Source organism: Antechinus flavipes, chromosome 5 (assembly GCF_016432865.1).
Source record: "Antechinus flavipes isolate AdamAnt ecotype Samford, QLD, Australia chromosome 5, AdamAnt_v2, whole genome shotgun sequence".
Taxonomy (NCBI): Eukaryota; Metazoa; Chordata; class Mammalia; order Dasyuromorphia; family Dasyuridae; genus Antechinus; species Antechinus flavipes.
Window position 1 is genome coordinate 100,897,489 of NC_067402.1, and position 18,434 is coordinate 100,915,922.

The window sequence follows — 18,434 nt, forward strand, 5'->3', positions numbered from 1 at the left end:
CAGGATAATATCTTTTTCTACTGTAGTCAAGTAAACAAAAGCCATCTGTGATATGGGATCATCAAAAGCCTCCTTCTAGGTCCTCTGCGTTGTAAAGTACTATGATCATTACTCTTTCCTGAAACAATAAAGTGAGTGGAAACCACCTTAGTACAGAATTGGTAAAGTCCTCCTTGCATATCTGAATCCTCTTGGTAACCATAATCTATGGCCCCACTTCCCCTGCAGTCATGTAAGTGATAATGCTAGAATCTTGGATGCAATTTACTTTAAGAATTTCTGTACTATGGTTAGCAAAACCCCACCTTGTATTCCTGCCTTTTAGAACTGCTAATTCCTTGAGTGAAAAACTCACTTTCCCTAAAGTCTCTATATCTCTTTCAATACTCAACCTGAGTCCTATCTCTCCCTATTCAATATCCTTCTGGACCCAGCCCTTTCTGTGTGCTTTTTGTAGCCCTCAGTCTGTTGTGAATAAATTCCCCTGTCTTTTAACATCTTCAGCACCAAGTAAAACCAGTTTTTCCCCTTAAGATGATATCTCCCTTGTTGTCCATAACAAAGGTTGTTTACTTGTGCCCTCTGGTTCATAGTCAGCATACTACACTCCTCACTCCTCTCCCCATTGCCATTTAATAGGCTTTTGCTCTGTTCCTATCCTTTAATACCTGTCCTCTTGGTGGTCCAGTTCACATCATTCTCTATATCACAAATATAGTTGGGAGGGACTTTAAAAAGCATCCTACTTTTATATTTCTCAAATTAGGAAACCAGAACTCTGAGACTAGATGACCTGCCATATAGATAGCAAGTTTTTGACTTGAACTCAAACTTCCTGGTCCCTAGTAATCTTTCCACAACACAGTCTTGCCTCTGTCATCAATCTCCAAGACATTTTTCCAACCTCAATACCTGGATCACAGTGCTCTTCTCATTCTAGATCAAGTTACAATTCTTAATGATAAACACAAACACACACAGACACATACAGATACACACATACACATACACACACACACACACATCCTTGATCTCAAGACAAAGCACATTGTATATAAAACTAAGAAGGAGAAAGCTGAGATTGTACATGTTTAAAGACTGACAAGAATTCTCCAGTCAAATCTTAATAGGAAAACATCCAGGGCTATTAAAATACATGCAATACCACCCTTAATGTATATTTTCAGCAGCAAAATAGATAATAATAAATCATCCTATATAATATTAAAGAAACACAGGACTAATCATACAAATGCAACTTTATAGAAACTCACACTTCCTCATCAAAAATGAGAAAGGAATGATAAAGACTCTCAGAGAGCAGGATGGACTAGCATTTACATACATATACAAGGCCCCTTCTATGTGTTGGGCATTGTTTTAAACACTTTTTGTAAACATTATCTCTCCATTACACTAGCTGGTTAATTAATGGAATAGACTTCTCTGAACAAAGAACAAACAAAGAGTACATAAAATAAAGAGCAAATAATAGACATGTGCTACCAGACTGGTGAAACAGATTATTTCTAGGAAGAGCTTATGAAAAACTAAGATCCAAGAATGGAATTCAAAAACACTCTATGCATCATACCCATATAAATTAACTCATCAATATGTGGACAAAGCTACATCCAAGAAGCTACATCCATGACTAGTAATGAAACTTTATAGAAATAAAGGAATTTGGGACAGTGATTCAGGATTGGGTCACACCAAAAGTTAGAGAAAAGTACTCCTTAAGGAGCTCAGACTTATTAATTTAAGGTTGTAGAATTAATTGGTCAATAATATGCAATGCACTTATGGCAGAATGAAATAATTTAATATCTATTGGATACTTAGACACAATCAGGTTGTTAGAATTATACAACAGAAATTTATTATTCTGAAGAAACTATGAGATTAGGAATCCTTACACTCTAAATACAAATCCCCATCAAACTCTTTCTGAACTCAAGAGATAAGCTATACTTGAAATAGTGCCTCATTACAGCTAGAACTATTGCCTATACTAACTAGAACCCAACATCCATACATAAACATTGAAGAATAATGGTTTTTTAAAAATATCATTGTACTAAAAATTGATAATCTTCAAACTGTATAGAATGAAAAGCCTTCAAAATATAGAAACCTAGTTGAAGACATTCAAATCATTTGAGAGTAGTACAAGGCAAATGTCATCCCTGTCATCCACCTGCTATTTGAAGAGTCCCAAAAATGCTATCAGTCATTCTGTAGAAGATATACTTATCTTCGAGTGTTCTTAATCAGTTGAAAAAGTCATTTCCTCCACTAAGCAATAGTCTTAGATTATTAAATTTACAAGAATAATGGTAAGACAGTAAGTTATGCTGGGACGTCTTCTACCTGAATTTCATTAAAATAATTTGTACTTTTCTTTATTGCATTGATAGGAGTCTGTGGCCTTTATAATAATTTATCATAGTGAATCCTGACTCTGCTGTATTTTTATTTTCATGACTTCAGGTCTAGAATTTGGAAATTTACTGTATGACTTCTTCATTTCTTTATTAAAATGGAAAAGCAAATATTGTCGCATCCTTGTCTCCTCCCCCCAATTTTAAGCCAACATTTAAATCTTTTAAAAAGATATATTACCATCATCACCATCAAAGACAAGGCTTAATTCAAATTAATAAATCAGTTCTGGGGAAATTTAGGTAGGTACTCATAACAGATCCATGGGAAATTATAGAGAAGCTGATTTTTTTATTTAATTACAATGTAATTTTTGATATGGAAAATTTTCATTTAAATAATGCCATCTCTTTTCCTGTCATAGGATTAAATTTGACTTGTCTAAAATGAATTCATCTTCTTTCTTAAATTTGTTCTTTCCCTAAGAATGAGTATTAAGAGAAAGAAAAAGGAAGGAAAGGAATCCAACTAGTTCAATCACTTCATTCTTCAGATGAGACATAAAGTCAATGTTGCCTTCATCCAAAGTAATATAGTTAATAAGAGGTCATCTTCCTAAGTTCAAATTAATTTCAGATATTTATTAGCTTTGTGATCTTGGGAAAGTCACTTAACCCTGTTGCTTGTTTCCTCATCTTTAAAATGACCTGGAGAAGGGAATGGCAAGTATAGTGTTGTTCAGTTGTTTCAGTCATGTCCAAACAGCACTATACCCAAAATAATCTGAATTTTATTATCTAGCTATACATGAATTCAGGCCCTGTAGGCAACAGCATTTTTGTCTTTGATCTTAGCTTCTCTCTCACTTTATCATCTAACACTACAACTGTTTCTAACTCAGACTCCTAGAGATCAAATGTCTTGGAACCATTTGAGTTTCTACTCACAGACCTGCACTAAATGATTCTCACAAGTTAGCACTTTTGGCAGCCCTCACCTACTTCTCCATCTTCTTCCCCATCCATCTCTCTAAAAAAAAAAAAAAAAAAACTTCTAATAGAATACAGTATGAAAAAATGGCCTCCATGATATATTCAACTCCTCATGTCCCATAACCACACCAGGTATTACTTTCTATTTAATAAAGTAAAAGGAAACCGTTTCTCAAACCTGTGTTGCCAACTCGTCTGGAATACAATTTATCCTTTCTGGCAGCTTAATAGCTCGACATTCTGGAGTAAAGGGGACATCTGTGTAGGAAGTTAAAGAACACAGGTAAAAAATCCCCAAGGCTACTGTGCCCCACCCCCCAAAAACACAGATGACTTAGAAACAATCCATCATCTCACATCATTTCCTAGAGGAAAATCATAAGATTATATATGCAAAGAGGAAAACATCTAAAAATCATCTAGTCTAAACTGAAGCCCAAAAAAGTTGCCCAAGGCCACATAGATAGTGACAGATCTTAGGTCTGAACTTATTAGATTCAAAGACAAATCATTTTTTGAGCTGCCCACTTTGTGTAACAGTCTTTTTATCTGAAAACTGATCATTACAAATGGCATTACATTTGGTAGGATTTTTAGGGATCTTGTGATCCAATCCCTTCATTTTACAAATAGGGAAACAGTAGCCAGAAAAAGGTTAAATAATATAACTAATATCACAAAAATAATGAATCAAGCTGGGATTTGAATCCAGGTTCTCTGACTTCAAATCCAATATTCTTTCTTTTCTACATTTCTTTTCTTTCTTTTTTATTTCTTCCTTCCTTCCTTTCTTTTTTTTCTTACATCTTTCTTCCTTTCTCATTCATTCACTCATTCAGTCTCTCTCTGGCAAGTTCATTGAAATTGTCTTGGATCACAAAATTATAGAGAAGAACTAAGTCTATCAGGACTGATTATCACACAATCTTGCTGCTGCTGTGTACAATGTTTTCTGGTTCTGCTCACTTTCATTGAATTAGTCCATGAGCAAAATTAAGCAACTGAGAAAATATGCAGAGTAATAAATTGGCCCGTTGTAACTGAAACAAATATCTTTAGAATATCTCAATTATTTAGCTCTTAATTCAATTGAAGGAAAAGAAATTGACAAAAAGACTAATGGATCCTCTGGTTCTAATTCCTGATTAAAAACATGTCAGGATATGAGAAGAATGGTAGAATCATTGATTAAGTGGTGCTCAACCACCATGCCAAGTTTTATATATATATATATATATATATATACACACATAAATATGTGTGTATGTATATGTATATATATTCTTTATGAAAGAATAGACCTCAAATCTCTAATTACTTAAGTGCCAGGCACTGCTTGAGCCAAGTTAGATACATCAAGGGATATGGCTTAATTAAAACAATGGCCCCATTTGACTAAGTCCTAGAAGTGCCAACTATGGCAATGACAGGAGAGCAAAGTCTATAAATATTAGTAAAAAAGGAACAAAACTATCCCCATTTGCTAATAAATTAAGAAACCAAATGAAATGATTAATAATTTCAGCAAAGTAAAAGGATATTTTCCCTCAAAATTCCTCAAAGAGTTTTCATTCTACTGGGTTTGGGCAGCCTTTTCTCAAATAGAATAGACAACAAATTGAAGAGGGAAAAAACACTAGCAATGATGGGGGAGTGGGAAGAGTTGCAAATAAATTTTAATTATTAGTTAGAAGAATTTAAATACATTTGTGAATGAAAGGACAATGTGATGCAAAGTAAAAAGAATTGCAAGACAAACATTCTTGTGCATATTTTTACAATTGAGAGCCATAATCCACACAAATAAAATCTTTTCTAATTTTGTAAATTCCAAATGTCATATGAATTTTACCTTGTATCAGAAGAACCAGCAAAGCAATGTTAATACCCAAAACAATTAGGAGGAGGAGGATCAAACAGATTGCCAATTCAGAAATTTTCTTGGCCATCTGGGGAAATACAGACAGCTCAATTAAAATACCCCCAAAAAAGTATATAGTTCTAGAAATAATTAACTATAACTATGTTATGGGAACAAAACTTAAGATATAACACTAGACAAAGTAAAATTAACATAATTTTAGATTCTTTGTAGATTTAAAAATCCCAGTAAACCAATTAAGAAATCAGCCAAGATAATTAAGTCCTTCAATAACAGTAATGTATACAAATAAAATCTACAAAATAATCATTTCTATACATTACCCATGAAACCAAGAAAAAACAATAAAAAGAATGTCTCCAGTTGTCTCAAAAACAATTTGTAGACTTAGACTTTTTCCAAATCAAGAGGCAAAAATTTTATTATGCTACTAACAAAGGCTAAATCCACATGCGATTTTTATTAAGGAAAGGGAGTACAGATAAGTTTTTATGAGGTTAAAAATAACTTCAAAGGTTGGCATCATATCTTGGCTTTCTGTTTGGATTCAGTAACTGTGGAATTATGACAGTTTTATCAATGCAAAGAATTCAGCCTAAGAGTTAAACTAGCAGCTTCCTCTGGTGGTAGGGCTATAATAAAGGTCATTTTAAAGATTAAAGACCCAATTCAAATCAAAAGCTCAGATAATCAGTCTCCTACCTGCTCGCCTCAAGAGTAAACTTGGATTGTAAAATTCAGGTTTTCTCTGAATAGTACTACTCTTTGTTATCACAGTTAGAGGTTCTGGAGTCTTTTCTTCTCCACCTAGCCACGGGACCCAGATGGCTCTGGAGGAGAAAGTGAGGCAAGTGTCCTTACACAAGTCCCTCCCTCCCTTAAATCCAATTCACTTGCATGTCATGGCATATCTCTCTGATGTCATGGTCCTCTTCCAGAATGAAGGACAACCAATAACAATTCTCATCAGAGGTGTCCAAAGAATAAATTTAAATGTCATTTGTATTTCAATGGAGGGTCAGATTCGAGTCTATAATATCTTTTTTCTTCCTTGAACAATTAAAAGTTGGTTTGCTGTTGTTTACATATTTGTATTTATATCTATGTCTATCTATATAATCTATATCTATAGTTGCATATCTATATATATCTTTATCTCTATATCTCTATATATCTTTATCAGTCATATGGCAAGCTCTTTTACAGATAATAGCTCATTTAATATTTGAGTCTATTTCACCATATCCATCGCTCTTGGTCACTGGACCAACTTAAGGTTAAGTCTAGACAGAAAAAAAGGAAAGACAGTTTGGGGTAAAACTGACTAGAAAATCACTAGTAATTGGTTAAATTCCTTTGTATCACCTATTGTGCAGCTCTAGCATCAAGTTAAATCACTCTGAGCATGTTATCAAAATAGTCTCACTAAAGCAAAGGATTATTTAAACCTTTTTTTCCTTATCCTAGACTCCTTTGCTTATCTGATGAAGCCTATGAACCCCTTCTCAGAATGTTTTTAAGTTAATAAAATCAACTAACTCTGACTATAAAGGTAGCCAATTATATTGAAATACAGTATTCAGATTAGTTGTTTTTTGTTTTTTTTAAACATCATAGACTCCAAGTTAAGACCTCCTGCACGAAAATAAAAATAATCATTTTTTTTGGAGAGTGGAAATTTCCTCCTTTCTCAAATATCAACTCCTAAAGAAGTGTTGTCTCCATTCTTTCCACTGCTTTCTATTCCCTAACTCTTCCATTTTCATTTTTCTCCTCTCCCATTTTTTTCATTTTCTTTGCCTTGGTCTCAGCCACTTGTACAATCACATCTGAAATAACAAACACTGTATATGACATTTTTAACTGAAAGGATACTACCTATGGTAATATTTAACATATCAACAAGTGGAATTGTTCTTGTACCACATATTTCAAGGATCTATGATTTTGTCATTGGGTGTACTTGTTCCACTAATAAATGTTCCCTCCCCTTTCAGCAGAATGTAAGCCTCTTGAAGGGCAGTATTTTTACATTTGTCTTTGTATCCCTATGTCTGATATACAGTAGAAGTTTCTTATTGTTTCCTAAGATTAGGATCTGAGATACTCATTCTCCTAATTAGAGGTTCAGCTATTAAAGACATCCATTTATCATTAAAGGAACTATAAATAGTTCCTAAGACCTCCCAGTTTTCATTCTAAAATGCTTTTTACGCTGTCTTCATAAAAGGTTATTTCTCCCAGGGCAGGAGTTTTTAATATAGGGTCCACAGGCAGTCAATGGATCTATGAAATTGGCCAGGGGGTGGGACAAGAAATGCTTCTTTCCTTAAATATTTTGTTTACTTTAAAAGATTCTGTAAGTTTGTATTTTTTACCTACTAATCAATGATGGGGGGAGGTACTAAAAATCCATCTATCCAACCTCCATCTCTGAAAATTCTATATATTAGAGGCCTTACCTTTTTCCTTGAACTGCAATCGACATTACCTCCAATAAAGAATGTTAGCAGCAGACGCCCACAGTATCAGCAGCACCTGTGACTGCCAAAATGCTCCCTCACACACATACAAAAAAATTTAGGAACCTCAGTTTAATAAAGATTGTCTCAAATGTTTCAAAACCTTTAAACTCCAAAGAAATGAGTCTCTAGTGGAGGAGCTTTAGAGGATGGGAGTGGTAGGTATTTCCTGGTGTCCTTTAAATCAGAAATTCAATATGCCCCTTAACCACAGCACATTTTTGTTCCCTACTTTTAATGTCCACATAGCCTGAACCCTTTGGATGTGACAAATGAGAAAAAGTCTAATCTCCTCCCAACCAAGATATTGATTCTACAGCACTTCAACCATTTAATGTGGGCAAATCCCTTAACTTTATTCTGTGTCTTTGTTTCTATATTCTAAAATGAGAAGTTTAGAATTTCTGACGATTACCTGATTTCCATTACTTACATTGATGATCCTATAACTTAAATCTAGAAATAAATAAGTCTAGTTTCTTCTGGGACTGCTAAACATGCAAATATTTCTTATTTTTTCAGGATCCCCAAACTCCAAGTTCTATTTTGCTTATTCCAAGAACAGTGGAATTAAGATAAGGAAAAGATAAGTCTGCCCCTTTAAAAGATCAGATAATTGATATATCAGAATAGGGAAAGTGTGACATAATTTAAAAAGGGGGGTGGGCAGCAAACTACTTAACGAAAACAAAATTACATACCTCCTAGCCCTGTCTGTTTCCTTTCTGGCTTCTCTTTTCCAGCTCCTCAGGAAGTGGTAAGAAAGAATAACAGCTGATGAGGCCCAACCCCAGTACTATCATCACCTTATTGCCCTTGAAAGCTGGTAATTGGAGCAAAGTGCAGAACTCTTCACAAAAGGCTTTGTCTTCCTGCCTTTGTGTACTCTGCCCCCTGTGCTTTCAATGACTACTTTCTTCCTTCTGAACCCTATCTAATTTTCAAACTCAAATTCAAATTCAGATTTACCACAGATGGTAATGATGTTAATTTTTACTTTGAACAGAATTCAGGCCCTTTTTTATTCATATATACATATATACAAATATATATGTATATGTGTATAATTTTATGTAAATTATGTGGGTATATTCTCCTACTAGATTGAAGGCAGGTAAATTTTACACTTGTTCCAGCACCTAGCAAAATGATTCATAGAAAATACCAATGATGAGGTATAGGAGTACAGCCAGAGTCTCCTTATAAAAACCATCAAATGGCAAACAGATGTTCAAAAGTACTGAACCCAAAATATATTGGGGTTTCAGGCTTTCCATATGGTCTTCAAATGTTGGAGAGAAAGGATTTGGACCCCAAAAATATGTTGGAGTCTCAGGCTGGTTTTGTGAATGTCTCAAAAGAATTTGTGGTTTTAGCAATCTGGAATTATGCCCAAAAAGTTATCAAATTGTGCATACCCTTTGATCCAACAGTGTTTCTATTGGACTTATATCCCAAAGAGATACTAAAGAAGGGAAAGGGACCTGTATGTGCCAAAATGTTTGTAGCAGCCCTGTTTGTAGTGGCTAGAAAATGGAAACTGAATGGATGCCCATCAATTGGAGAATGGCTGGGTAAATTGTGGTATATGAATGTTATGGAATATTATTGTTCTGTAAGAAATGACCAGCAGGATGAATACAGAGAGGACTGGAGAGACTTACATGAACTGATGCTGAGTGAAATGAGCAGAATCAGGAGATCATTATACACTTCGACAACGATATTGTATGAGGATGTATTCTGTATGAGGATTTCTTTGACAAAGAGACCTAACTGAGTTTCAATTGATCAATGATGGACAGAAGCAACTACACCCAAAGAAAGAACATTGGGAAAGGAATGTGAACTATCTGCATTTTTGTTTTTCTTCCCGGATTATTTTTACCTTCTGAATCCAATTCTCCCTGTGCAACAAGAGAACTGTTCAGTTCTGCAAACATATATTGTATCTAGGATATACTGCAACATATCTAACATATATAGGGCTGCTTGCCATCTAGGGGAGGGGGTGGACGGAGGGAGGGGAAAAATCGGAACAGAAGCGAGTGCAAGGGATAATGTTGTAAAAAAAAATTGCCCTGGCATGGATTCTGTCAATATAAAGTCATTATAAAATAAAATAAAATATCAAAATAAATAAATAAACATGACCTTTGTAACAACTAAAAAAAAAAAAAGAATTTGTGATCTTAGACTTTCTCTAAATCAAGCGGCAAAGATTTTATTAGTATGCCATTGACTAGCAGAATAAAGGGAGATTAGTAATTAATAAAGAGAAAATGAAGAGCTAAGCTCCCTAACAGAACATTTATTAGGGGGAAGACACCATTAGGCAAACTAAGTCCTAATGAATTTGCTGCCATAAGAGGGTTGGTTCCTAATGAACCCTTGATGCCATAAAGAGGGCTAAATTCCTAAAAATGGATTGAAGTACAAGTAGGTTCTTTTACAGGGGAAAAATATCCTCAAAGGTTGACATTATAATTTAGCCTTCTGATTGGATATAGTAATTGTGCAATTTTTCAATGCAAAGAACAAAAGGCCTACTTAAGAATTAAGAGGTAATTCTGTCAGTGCTCTTCCCTGCTTGCCCCAAGGAGTAGCTTGGTTTCCTGATTGTTTAAAGTAATTCAGGCTCTCTCAGTCAATGCTCAACAAAACATCAAGGAGTCCATCACCATCATCTTATATCTAGAATGGGAAAAAACCATAAAGGCTCCCTATTTTACTTTCTGTTATAATGTAAACTCCTGGAGGGCAGGTAAATTTCATTCTTGTCTCTGTGCTCTCCTTGCTTAGTATAGGATCTGGCACATCGTAAGCTCTAAATAAATGTTTATTGATTGATATGTGAGGAAAATGAGGCACAGAGATGAAGCAATTTGCCTGAAGACACAAAGGTGGAATCAGAATTAGGATTTTGAATCCAAGTCCTCTGACTTCCTCCCTGGCTAAATCAACATGTTCATCTCTATATTATGATGTCTGGGGATCCTTTAACCAGTGGGCATATGCTATAAACTCAAAAATATTTATCATATTGCTTTTAAGAACTGTTGTATCCATTCCCAAATCCATTAATAATGCTGGTTTTACCAGTGCCTGTTTTACCTTAGTCCCACTAATATTTATCATTTTTCTTTATTATTATTGTCAATTTAATGAGTATGAGGTGAAATACCAGTAATACTTTAATTTGCATTTTTCTAATAATACTTTAGAGTATTTTTTCACATGGCCACAGACAGCCTGGGGTTTCTGTTCTTAAGATTACATGTTCATATCCTTAGACCATTTGTAAATTGAGGAATGTTTTTTATTATAAGTTTTACTTGGTTCCTAATGTGTCTTGAAAATTAGACCTTATCATCAAGAATTTCAAGGGAACTAATGAAAAAAAAAATCAAATGAAGGTGGCCTAGCTGTACCTGATCTAAAATTAAATTATATTATATAATATAAAATTATATTATAAAATATATATTATATATAAAATTATATATAAAATTATATTCAGCAGTCACCAAAACCATTTGGTATTGGCTAAGAAATAGATTAGTTGATCAATGAAATAGGTTTGGTTCACAAGACAAAATAGTCAATAACTAGCAATCTAGTGTTTGACAAACCCAAAGACTCCAACTTTTGGGATAAGAAATCTCTATTTGACAAAAACTGCTGGGAAAACTGGAAATTAGTATGGCAGAAACTAGGCATGGACCCACACTTAACACCATATACCAAGATAAGCTCAAAATGGGTTCATGATTTAGGCATAAAGAATAAGATTATAAATAAATTAGAGGAACATAGGATAGTTTACCTCTCAGACTTGTGGAGGAGGAAGAAATTTGTGACCAAAGAAGAACTAGAAATCATTATTGATCACAAAATTGATAATTTTGATTATATTAAGTTAAAAAACGTTTATACAAACAAAATTAATGCAGACAAGATTAGAAGGGAAGCAATAAACTGGGAAAACATTTCTACAGTTAAAGGTTCTGATAAAGGCCTCACTTCCAAAATATAAAGAGAATTGACTCTAATTTATAAGAAATCAAGCCATTCTCCAATTGATAAATGGTCAAAGGATATGTCTAAAGGGCTGAAACTCTTAAAAGGTGTACTTGAATCAGACAACCAAGCATTTAAGGCGATCTATTGGAATATTCTGTTAGTATATGTTTGGAAAAATGGCCCTTCTCACTAGCCCTTGCTGGCTTGATTTTTGGTGTATATAATAATTGTAGGAGGGATTAAAGGATGGAGTGAGAGAGGTGAGAGAATTTCACTTGGCCACAGGACTGAGAGGAGAAAAGTGTGGAGATTCTGGACTCTAGATCCTTGGCAAAACTCCTGGCAGCATTGTCCATCTCCTTCACTCCTCCCCCTAAAGACCAAGGACTTTTGCTTATCCTGACTCTAACTGACCCTGAGGCCTCCAGGGAGCTAGCCTCAACTTCACATTTTGGTTCCCAACATGTGAACCAAGGACCCTAATTTCACTGAAGAAGTCCCAGGTGTGGGGAATAGATAAGGTAAAGAACTTGCAGGAATGTATGAATTCTTTTTCTGCATTTTAATATTTCTGTGTCTCCCCTATGACCTGTATAATATGTGCAGGCTCATATCTACTTGAGCCTTGGCCAGCTAGAAACATATTTACTTAACCTGAGCTGATGACATTTATTGGTATTTGACATTTATCAATATTTAGTCTATTAGCTGGACCACTGTCTGCTTGATTAAGCTGAAGGCCTGACTTTCTGTTTCCTAGAAATCAGGAGATTTCAGGGAAGCAGAAACCTTCCATTCCAATCTTCCCGAATAGCAACAGCCAATTAGATACCTCCCCCTCCCCTTCTCAATGCTCTCTTACTTGTGGTGTAATTTCTTGTATAAAAGCTATGTATCTTTACTACTTCTTTAGCCCTCCTACCGCGAGCTTTCTCTTTCTTATCTCGCGATAGGACGGCTCATCCTCTAGAGGTTTTCAATAAACAACTTTTCTGCCTTCTACTGAGTGATCTCTGAGTAGTCATTTTGGGTAAGGGTCTTCTACATCCCTCACATAGGTGACCAGGAAATAAGGTGAGTATTTTAATAGACAAACAGGGAACTTATTTTGTTAAGAGCTAAACTAGTAACTCTCATTTTCTAGCTGAAATGGGGCAGATATAGGAAAAGATTCTCCCACACTCCCATCCATACCTCCCAACCTCACCCCAGAGGAGATCTACAGAAAGCATACTCAGACTGATAAAGAGACAGGGTTTAATTGTAACTTGGGAGCAGATTGATGGACTCATGGACACATTAGAATGTGTAAGTCCTTGATTCTTCAAGGAAGAAGAAATAGAGGCAGATAATTAGAAACTAGTAGGAGATCAATTATGTGAATATTATAATGATAATGGTCTTGATTCAGTTTCTAAGAAAACATTCTATATGTACAATTTAATACAATTGGCCTTAAAGAATCTTGCAAATTATAGAAAAAAGGAAAGTGTTACGAGCAGACAGATGAGGAAGTGTGAGAAAAAAGAGGAAGAGAAAGAGAGATTAGTGGAAATATTGCCAGAGGGCATGAGAAGTTAAATGAACTTGAAGGGCCTAGTGATTCTCACTCTCACAGTCCAGTTTCAATCCTGCCCACAGCCCAGCAGGCTGTTGACCATCCCCCATCAACTTCACCTTCCTGGATAGAGAGAGGAGGAGAAGTGGGAGGGGCAGTGATATCACCAGCACCTCCCTCCCTCCAGCAACCACCTCCTCCTGAATGACTCCATTGCAAAAGGCACTACTTAAAAGCCACAGAAGAAGAGCAGAATATAGCTGATTTGAGAATAGAAATGTATCCTATGATTCAGCAATTTAATTCTTTAGGTCAAGAAAGCAGAATATACACTCCTTTTGATTTAGAAATCCTCAAAGACCTGAAAAAGGGTTGCACTCTTTATGGGGCTACATCAGTTTATGTTAAGATGTTATTACAGAATTTGGCTTATGAAGTCTTAACCTCTAGTGACTGGAAATCTATAGCAAGGGTATGCTTAGAACCTGGACAAAAGTTGTTGTGGCTTTCTGAATATAGTGAGCTTTATAGGATACAAGCCCAACAAAATAGTCATAGTGGAGTTAATCATCCAATCACCTATGCCCAGTTAACAGGTGTAGGTTCTTATGCAGACATTTCAGTACAGATTAATTACCCCATAGCAGCATTTGAGCGAATTGTTTCTGCTGCTATCAAAGTATGGGGTTTTATCCCTGGTAAACAGGACAAAGGAGAGGCCTTCATGAAAATAGCATAAGGGCCAAATGAACCCTTTGCTGATTTTGTGGGACATTTGCAGACAGCTGTCATATGAACTATTAGTAAAAATGCAGCAACAGAAATTATGATAAGGCAACTTGCTAAAGAAAATGTAAATGAGGTTTGTAGAAGAATTATACTAGGACTACACAAGGATGCTCCTTTAGAGGAGATCATAAGGTGCTGTGCCACAGTGGGCACAAATGCCTTTTATAGCCAGGCTATGATGCAGACTTCCCAAAATCTGAACATGAGAAGACAGGGTCCCTTCTGGCAAGGGACTTCCAGAGAGACTCGTCAATGCTTTCAATGTGGTAAAGTAGGGCCCCTGAAAGCTCACTGTTGGCATAGAGACAGAATGAGAAAACAGGGTGGGAGAACAAGACCCAATACCCCATGTCCAAAATGCAACCAAGGCTTCCATTGGGCATCAGAATATAGACTGATTCAGGGAAATGGGATGAGGGGCCCAGCCCCAAGGCACGAAACAAAAAATACTTGGGGCATGATGACAGCCAATGCTACACCCAGAGAACCTTTAGAGTTCAATACTCAGACATGACCAATCAGCCAGGAAGAAATCTGTTGGGAGAAAGGGAGTATAATTGAGGAGAATAGAATTGTATACAACTGGGACAACTGGGACACCCCCTGGGGAGGTGAAATCTGTTCCTCTCCAGCCTATGGATCCCTTGCCTCCAAGCACAGTAGGCTTGACCATTTCACCTCCTGAGAGCACTTACAAAACAGTGTCCATCCGTACACTGATGTGAGAAACTGGGGAAGGTGTAGATAATATCCCAGTCGCTAATACAGGTAGACAATGTGTGACTTATCAACCAGGAGAAGTAGTAGAATCAGTTTTACTGTTACATACCCTTAATGGGCAACTTGATGATAGTTGCCCAGATTCTGACTCTAAGCAACAAAATCCAGGAATATACTAGACAGCAGCTGTGACAACTGACCGACCTACGCTCACTATCTATATAAATGGCCTACCATTAGAAGGACTGGTAGACACTGGTGCAGATCGTAGTCATTAGAGGTGCCATCTAGCCCAGTCACTGGCCAAATATTACAGCAGACACATATATGTCTGATATAGGAGGATCATATAGCAGCTTAAGTTAGTGATGCCCCTATGAGATGGACTTTTGAAGGCAAAACAGGAGTTTTTACTCCTTTCATAGTTGAAAAAATCCCCATCAATTTGTGGGGAAGAGATGTTTTACAGCAATTAGGGTTAAAAATGAATACTTCAGTTTTTTAAGCAGGGCTGCTGTAGAAGGCCTGACAACACTTTTACCTGTTCCTATCCAATGGAAAACTGATACGCCAGTGTGGATAGAACAGTACCCCTTAGGTAGCGATAAAATTCAGGCCTTATTAAATATAATACAGGAGCAACTTGACCAAGGATACTTACAACCTTCTCTAAGTCCTTGGAATTCCCCTGTATTTGTTGTAAGAAAGAAATCTAGAAAATGGATTGTAAGGGTTAAAAAGCCTCTAGAAGCAAGGAATGCAGTTCAAGGCATGTGGGAGAACCTGAGGAATGAGAGGTACCAAGGCGCAGGCAAGTCCTTCATGGAGGTGGGGCATACCCCAGGAGGTGGTGTCTGATCCCAAGTACCACATCTCCCTCCTTAGTACTCTCAAAGCCTAGCACGCCTCCCTCTTTCTTCTCGGGCCAATCCCATTATGCCAGGTCCCTAGAGGACCTCCCCAAAACCCACATTTTCAGGGGGGTATAAATATGTGCTATCAAAGAATAAAGATCTCTTTTGCTTCACCCCTACCTCCTGGTGGTCTGTCTCTGTGGGATCCGGGTTGGTGCCCGAAGATGGGTAAGTGTGGCCTAGCCATGCTATTGACAAACAGGCATTAAGAATAGCTTAAAAGGGAGCTACCAGGTTAGAGTAGTCCATAGGGACATAACATGGAGATGTTGACTGATTTAAGAAAAGTAAGTGAACAAATGGAAACTATGGGAATTCTTCAGCCTGGACTTCCATCTCCTACTCAGTTGTCTAGAGAATGGCCTCTTTGGGTCATAGATATTAAGGATTCTTTCTATTCTATCCCTCTGGATAAGGATGATATGAAAAGATTTGCCTTTTCAGTGCCCAGTGTTAACTTAGCTGAGCCTTATAAAAGATATGAATGGACAGTTTTGCCACAGAGAATGAAAAACAGCCCTACTATGTGTCAAACGTATGTTGCTGCTGCTCTTGCTCCAGTAAGAAAAGCATTTCCAAAAGTTATGTTATTACATTGCATGGATGATATATTGGGATGTGCACCTGAGGAACAAATGTTAGAAGCATGTCTACAAAAGACCATAGAAACACTAAGGAACTACAAATTGTACATAGCTCAGAAAACATTCAAAGACATGCTCCTTTCAATATTTAGGATATGAGGTATATATGAGGTATACCCTAAGGTGCTTACCGTACAAAAATTTTCCTTAAGAACAGAGAAGCTAAACACCTTAAATGATTTTCAGAAATTGATAGGAGATATCCAATGGATGAATCCAGTGTTAGGCTTGACTATCTATCAATTGCAACCATTATATGACATTTAAGGGGAGACAGTGCTTTAAACTCACCATGCCAGCTTACAACAGAAGCTCAAGAGGCTTTGAGAGAAGTTGAACTGGCTTTATCCAATGTGGTTGAGTCACTCAAAAACCCTTGGAAATATCAGTTTTTGCTACACAAGAGGCACTCACAGCAGTCCTTCATCAAGAAGACAGAGTGATAGAGTGGGTGAACCTCCCAGCACAACCAGAACTGAGCCTTACTCTTTACCCAGTGCTTATGGCTAGAATTTTATTCAAGGCCATTAAGCGAGCAGTACAATTATCTGGGATAAGACCTGACAAGATATACACCTTTTATACTAATGCACAAATTAATGTATGCTGTGAAACCATCCCAGAGTGGCAAATTTTATTGGCCACAGCTCCAAATTTTACACATGGGTCTCCATTAAAGATAACCAGACTATTACATAATTGGCAATGGATTCTTGAAGAAAAACTTTCTAAAGTTCCTCTTAAAGGATGAACTATCTTTACAGATGCATCCAAACATATTTGCGCTATATACTTTCATGACTTAACTATAAAGAGAGTTGTCAGAACTCCTTTTCAGTCCACTCAGCAGAATGAATTATATGCAATCATTCTAGCTCTTACCTATTACCCAGAAGATATAAATATAATATCTGATTCAGCCTATTCAGTATTTGTGGTGCAAAGAATTGCCACAGTCCAAATAAAATTTGTAGCTTCCAATATATACCAGCTCAAGGAACTTCAAGAGCAAGTGAGAAAGCATCCAGGTAAGATTTATATCTTTCATGTCCACTCTCATAGTGGACTTCCAGGTCCTATTTTTGATGAAAATTCAAAAGCAGATCACCTTCTAACCATGTTAGCCAATACTCTTTTATTTCAAGAAACCCAGGAATCTCATTCTAAATATCATCAGGCTGCTCGAGCTTTACGTTTACAATTTGGAATAACAAGAGAGGAAGCAAGGAGCATAGTAAAAGTATGTACAGCTTGCCTTCCTTTCCACACTCCTATACTGCCTCCAGGGAAGAACCATCGTGGTTTGAGACCCAATGAAATCTAGCAAATGGATGTGACCCATTATAAATCTTTTGGTCATCTGTCTTTTATCCACGTTGTGGTAGACACTTTTTCAGGATTCACTTTTGCAATACCAGCATCAAAAGAGACAGCCCGAGTGGTCACTAAATTCCTTATACAAGCATTTGCAATTATGAGTATGCAACAAGCAATAAAAGCAGACAATGGACCTGCATCTACTTCTAAACATTTTGCACTTTTGTGCACAGTATATGATTTTACACACCACTGGCATACCCTTTAATCCTCAAGGACAGGCAATAGTAGAGAGGAGAAAGAGACATTAAGATGCTGCTCCAAAAACAAAAGAAAGGGGGAGCCACAGGTAACCCTAGAGAACTTCTAAATCTAGCCCTTTATACTATTAACTTCTTGATTTTTGACAAAGATGCACTGGCTCTGGCAGACAGGTTTTATAACTCACCAGAAGACCAGTGTCCAGTGCGAGCAGCTCCACTATCTTTAGATAATTGCTAGGTGATGTGGAGAGACCCAGAAAGTGATGAATGGAAGGGACCAGGTAGGCTAACTGCTTGGGGGAGAGGGTTTGCTTGTATCTCTACAGGTGAAGAAGGAATCAGATGGGTGCCAACGGGCCGTATTCGCCTTGTCCATCACAGAGAGCTGGAGCACATCCTTGAAACAAAGGAAAAGACCCAAGAAT

The 18,434-nt window shown here is 36.6% G+C and overlaps 1 protein-coding gene across 1 annotated transcript in view; it reads right to left on the reverse strand.

Annotated features, from left to right (window-relative positions):
- Positions 1 to 5,377, reverse strand: part of LOC127538603 (probable maltase-glucoamylase 2) — a 28,857-nt gene extending 23,480 nt beyond the window's left edge. The window contains 2 exon segments of the mRNA XM_051962394.1: positions 3,556 to 3,635; positions 5,230 to 5,377. Coding sequence (XP_051818354.1) covers positions 3,556 to 3,635; positions 5,230 to 5,326 — 177 coding nt within the window. The 5' untranslated portion in view covers positions 5,327 to 5,377.
- Between the last annotated feature and the right edge of the window lie 13,057 nt (positions 5,378 to 18,434).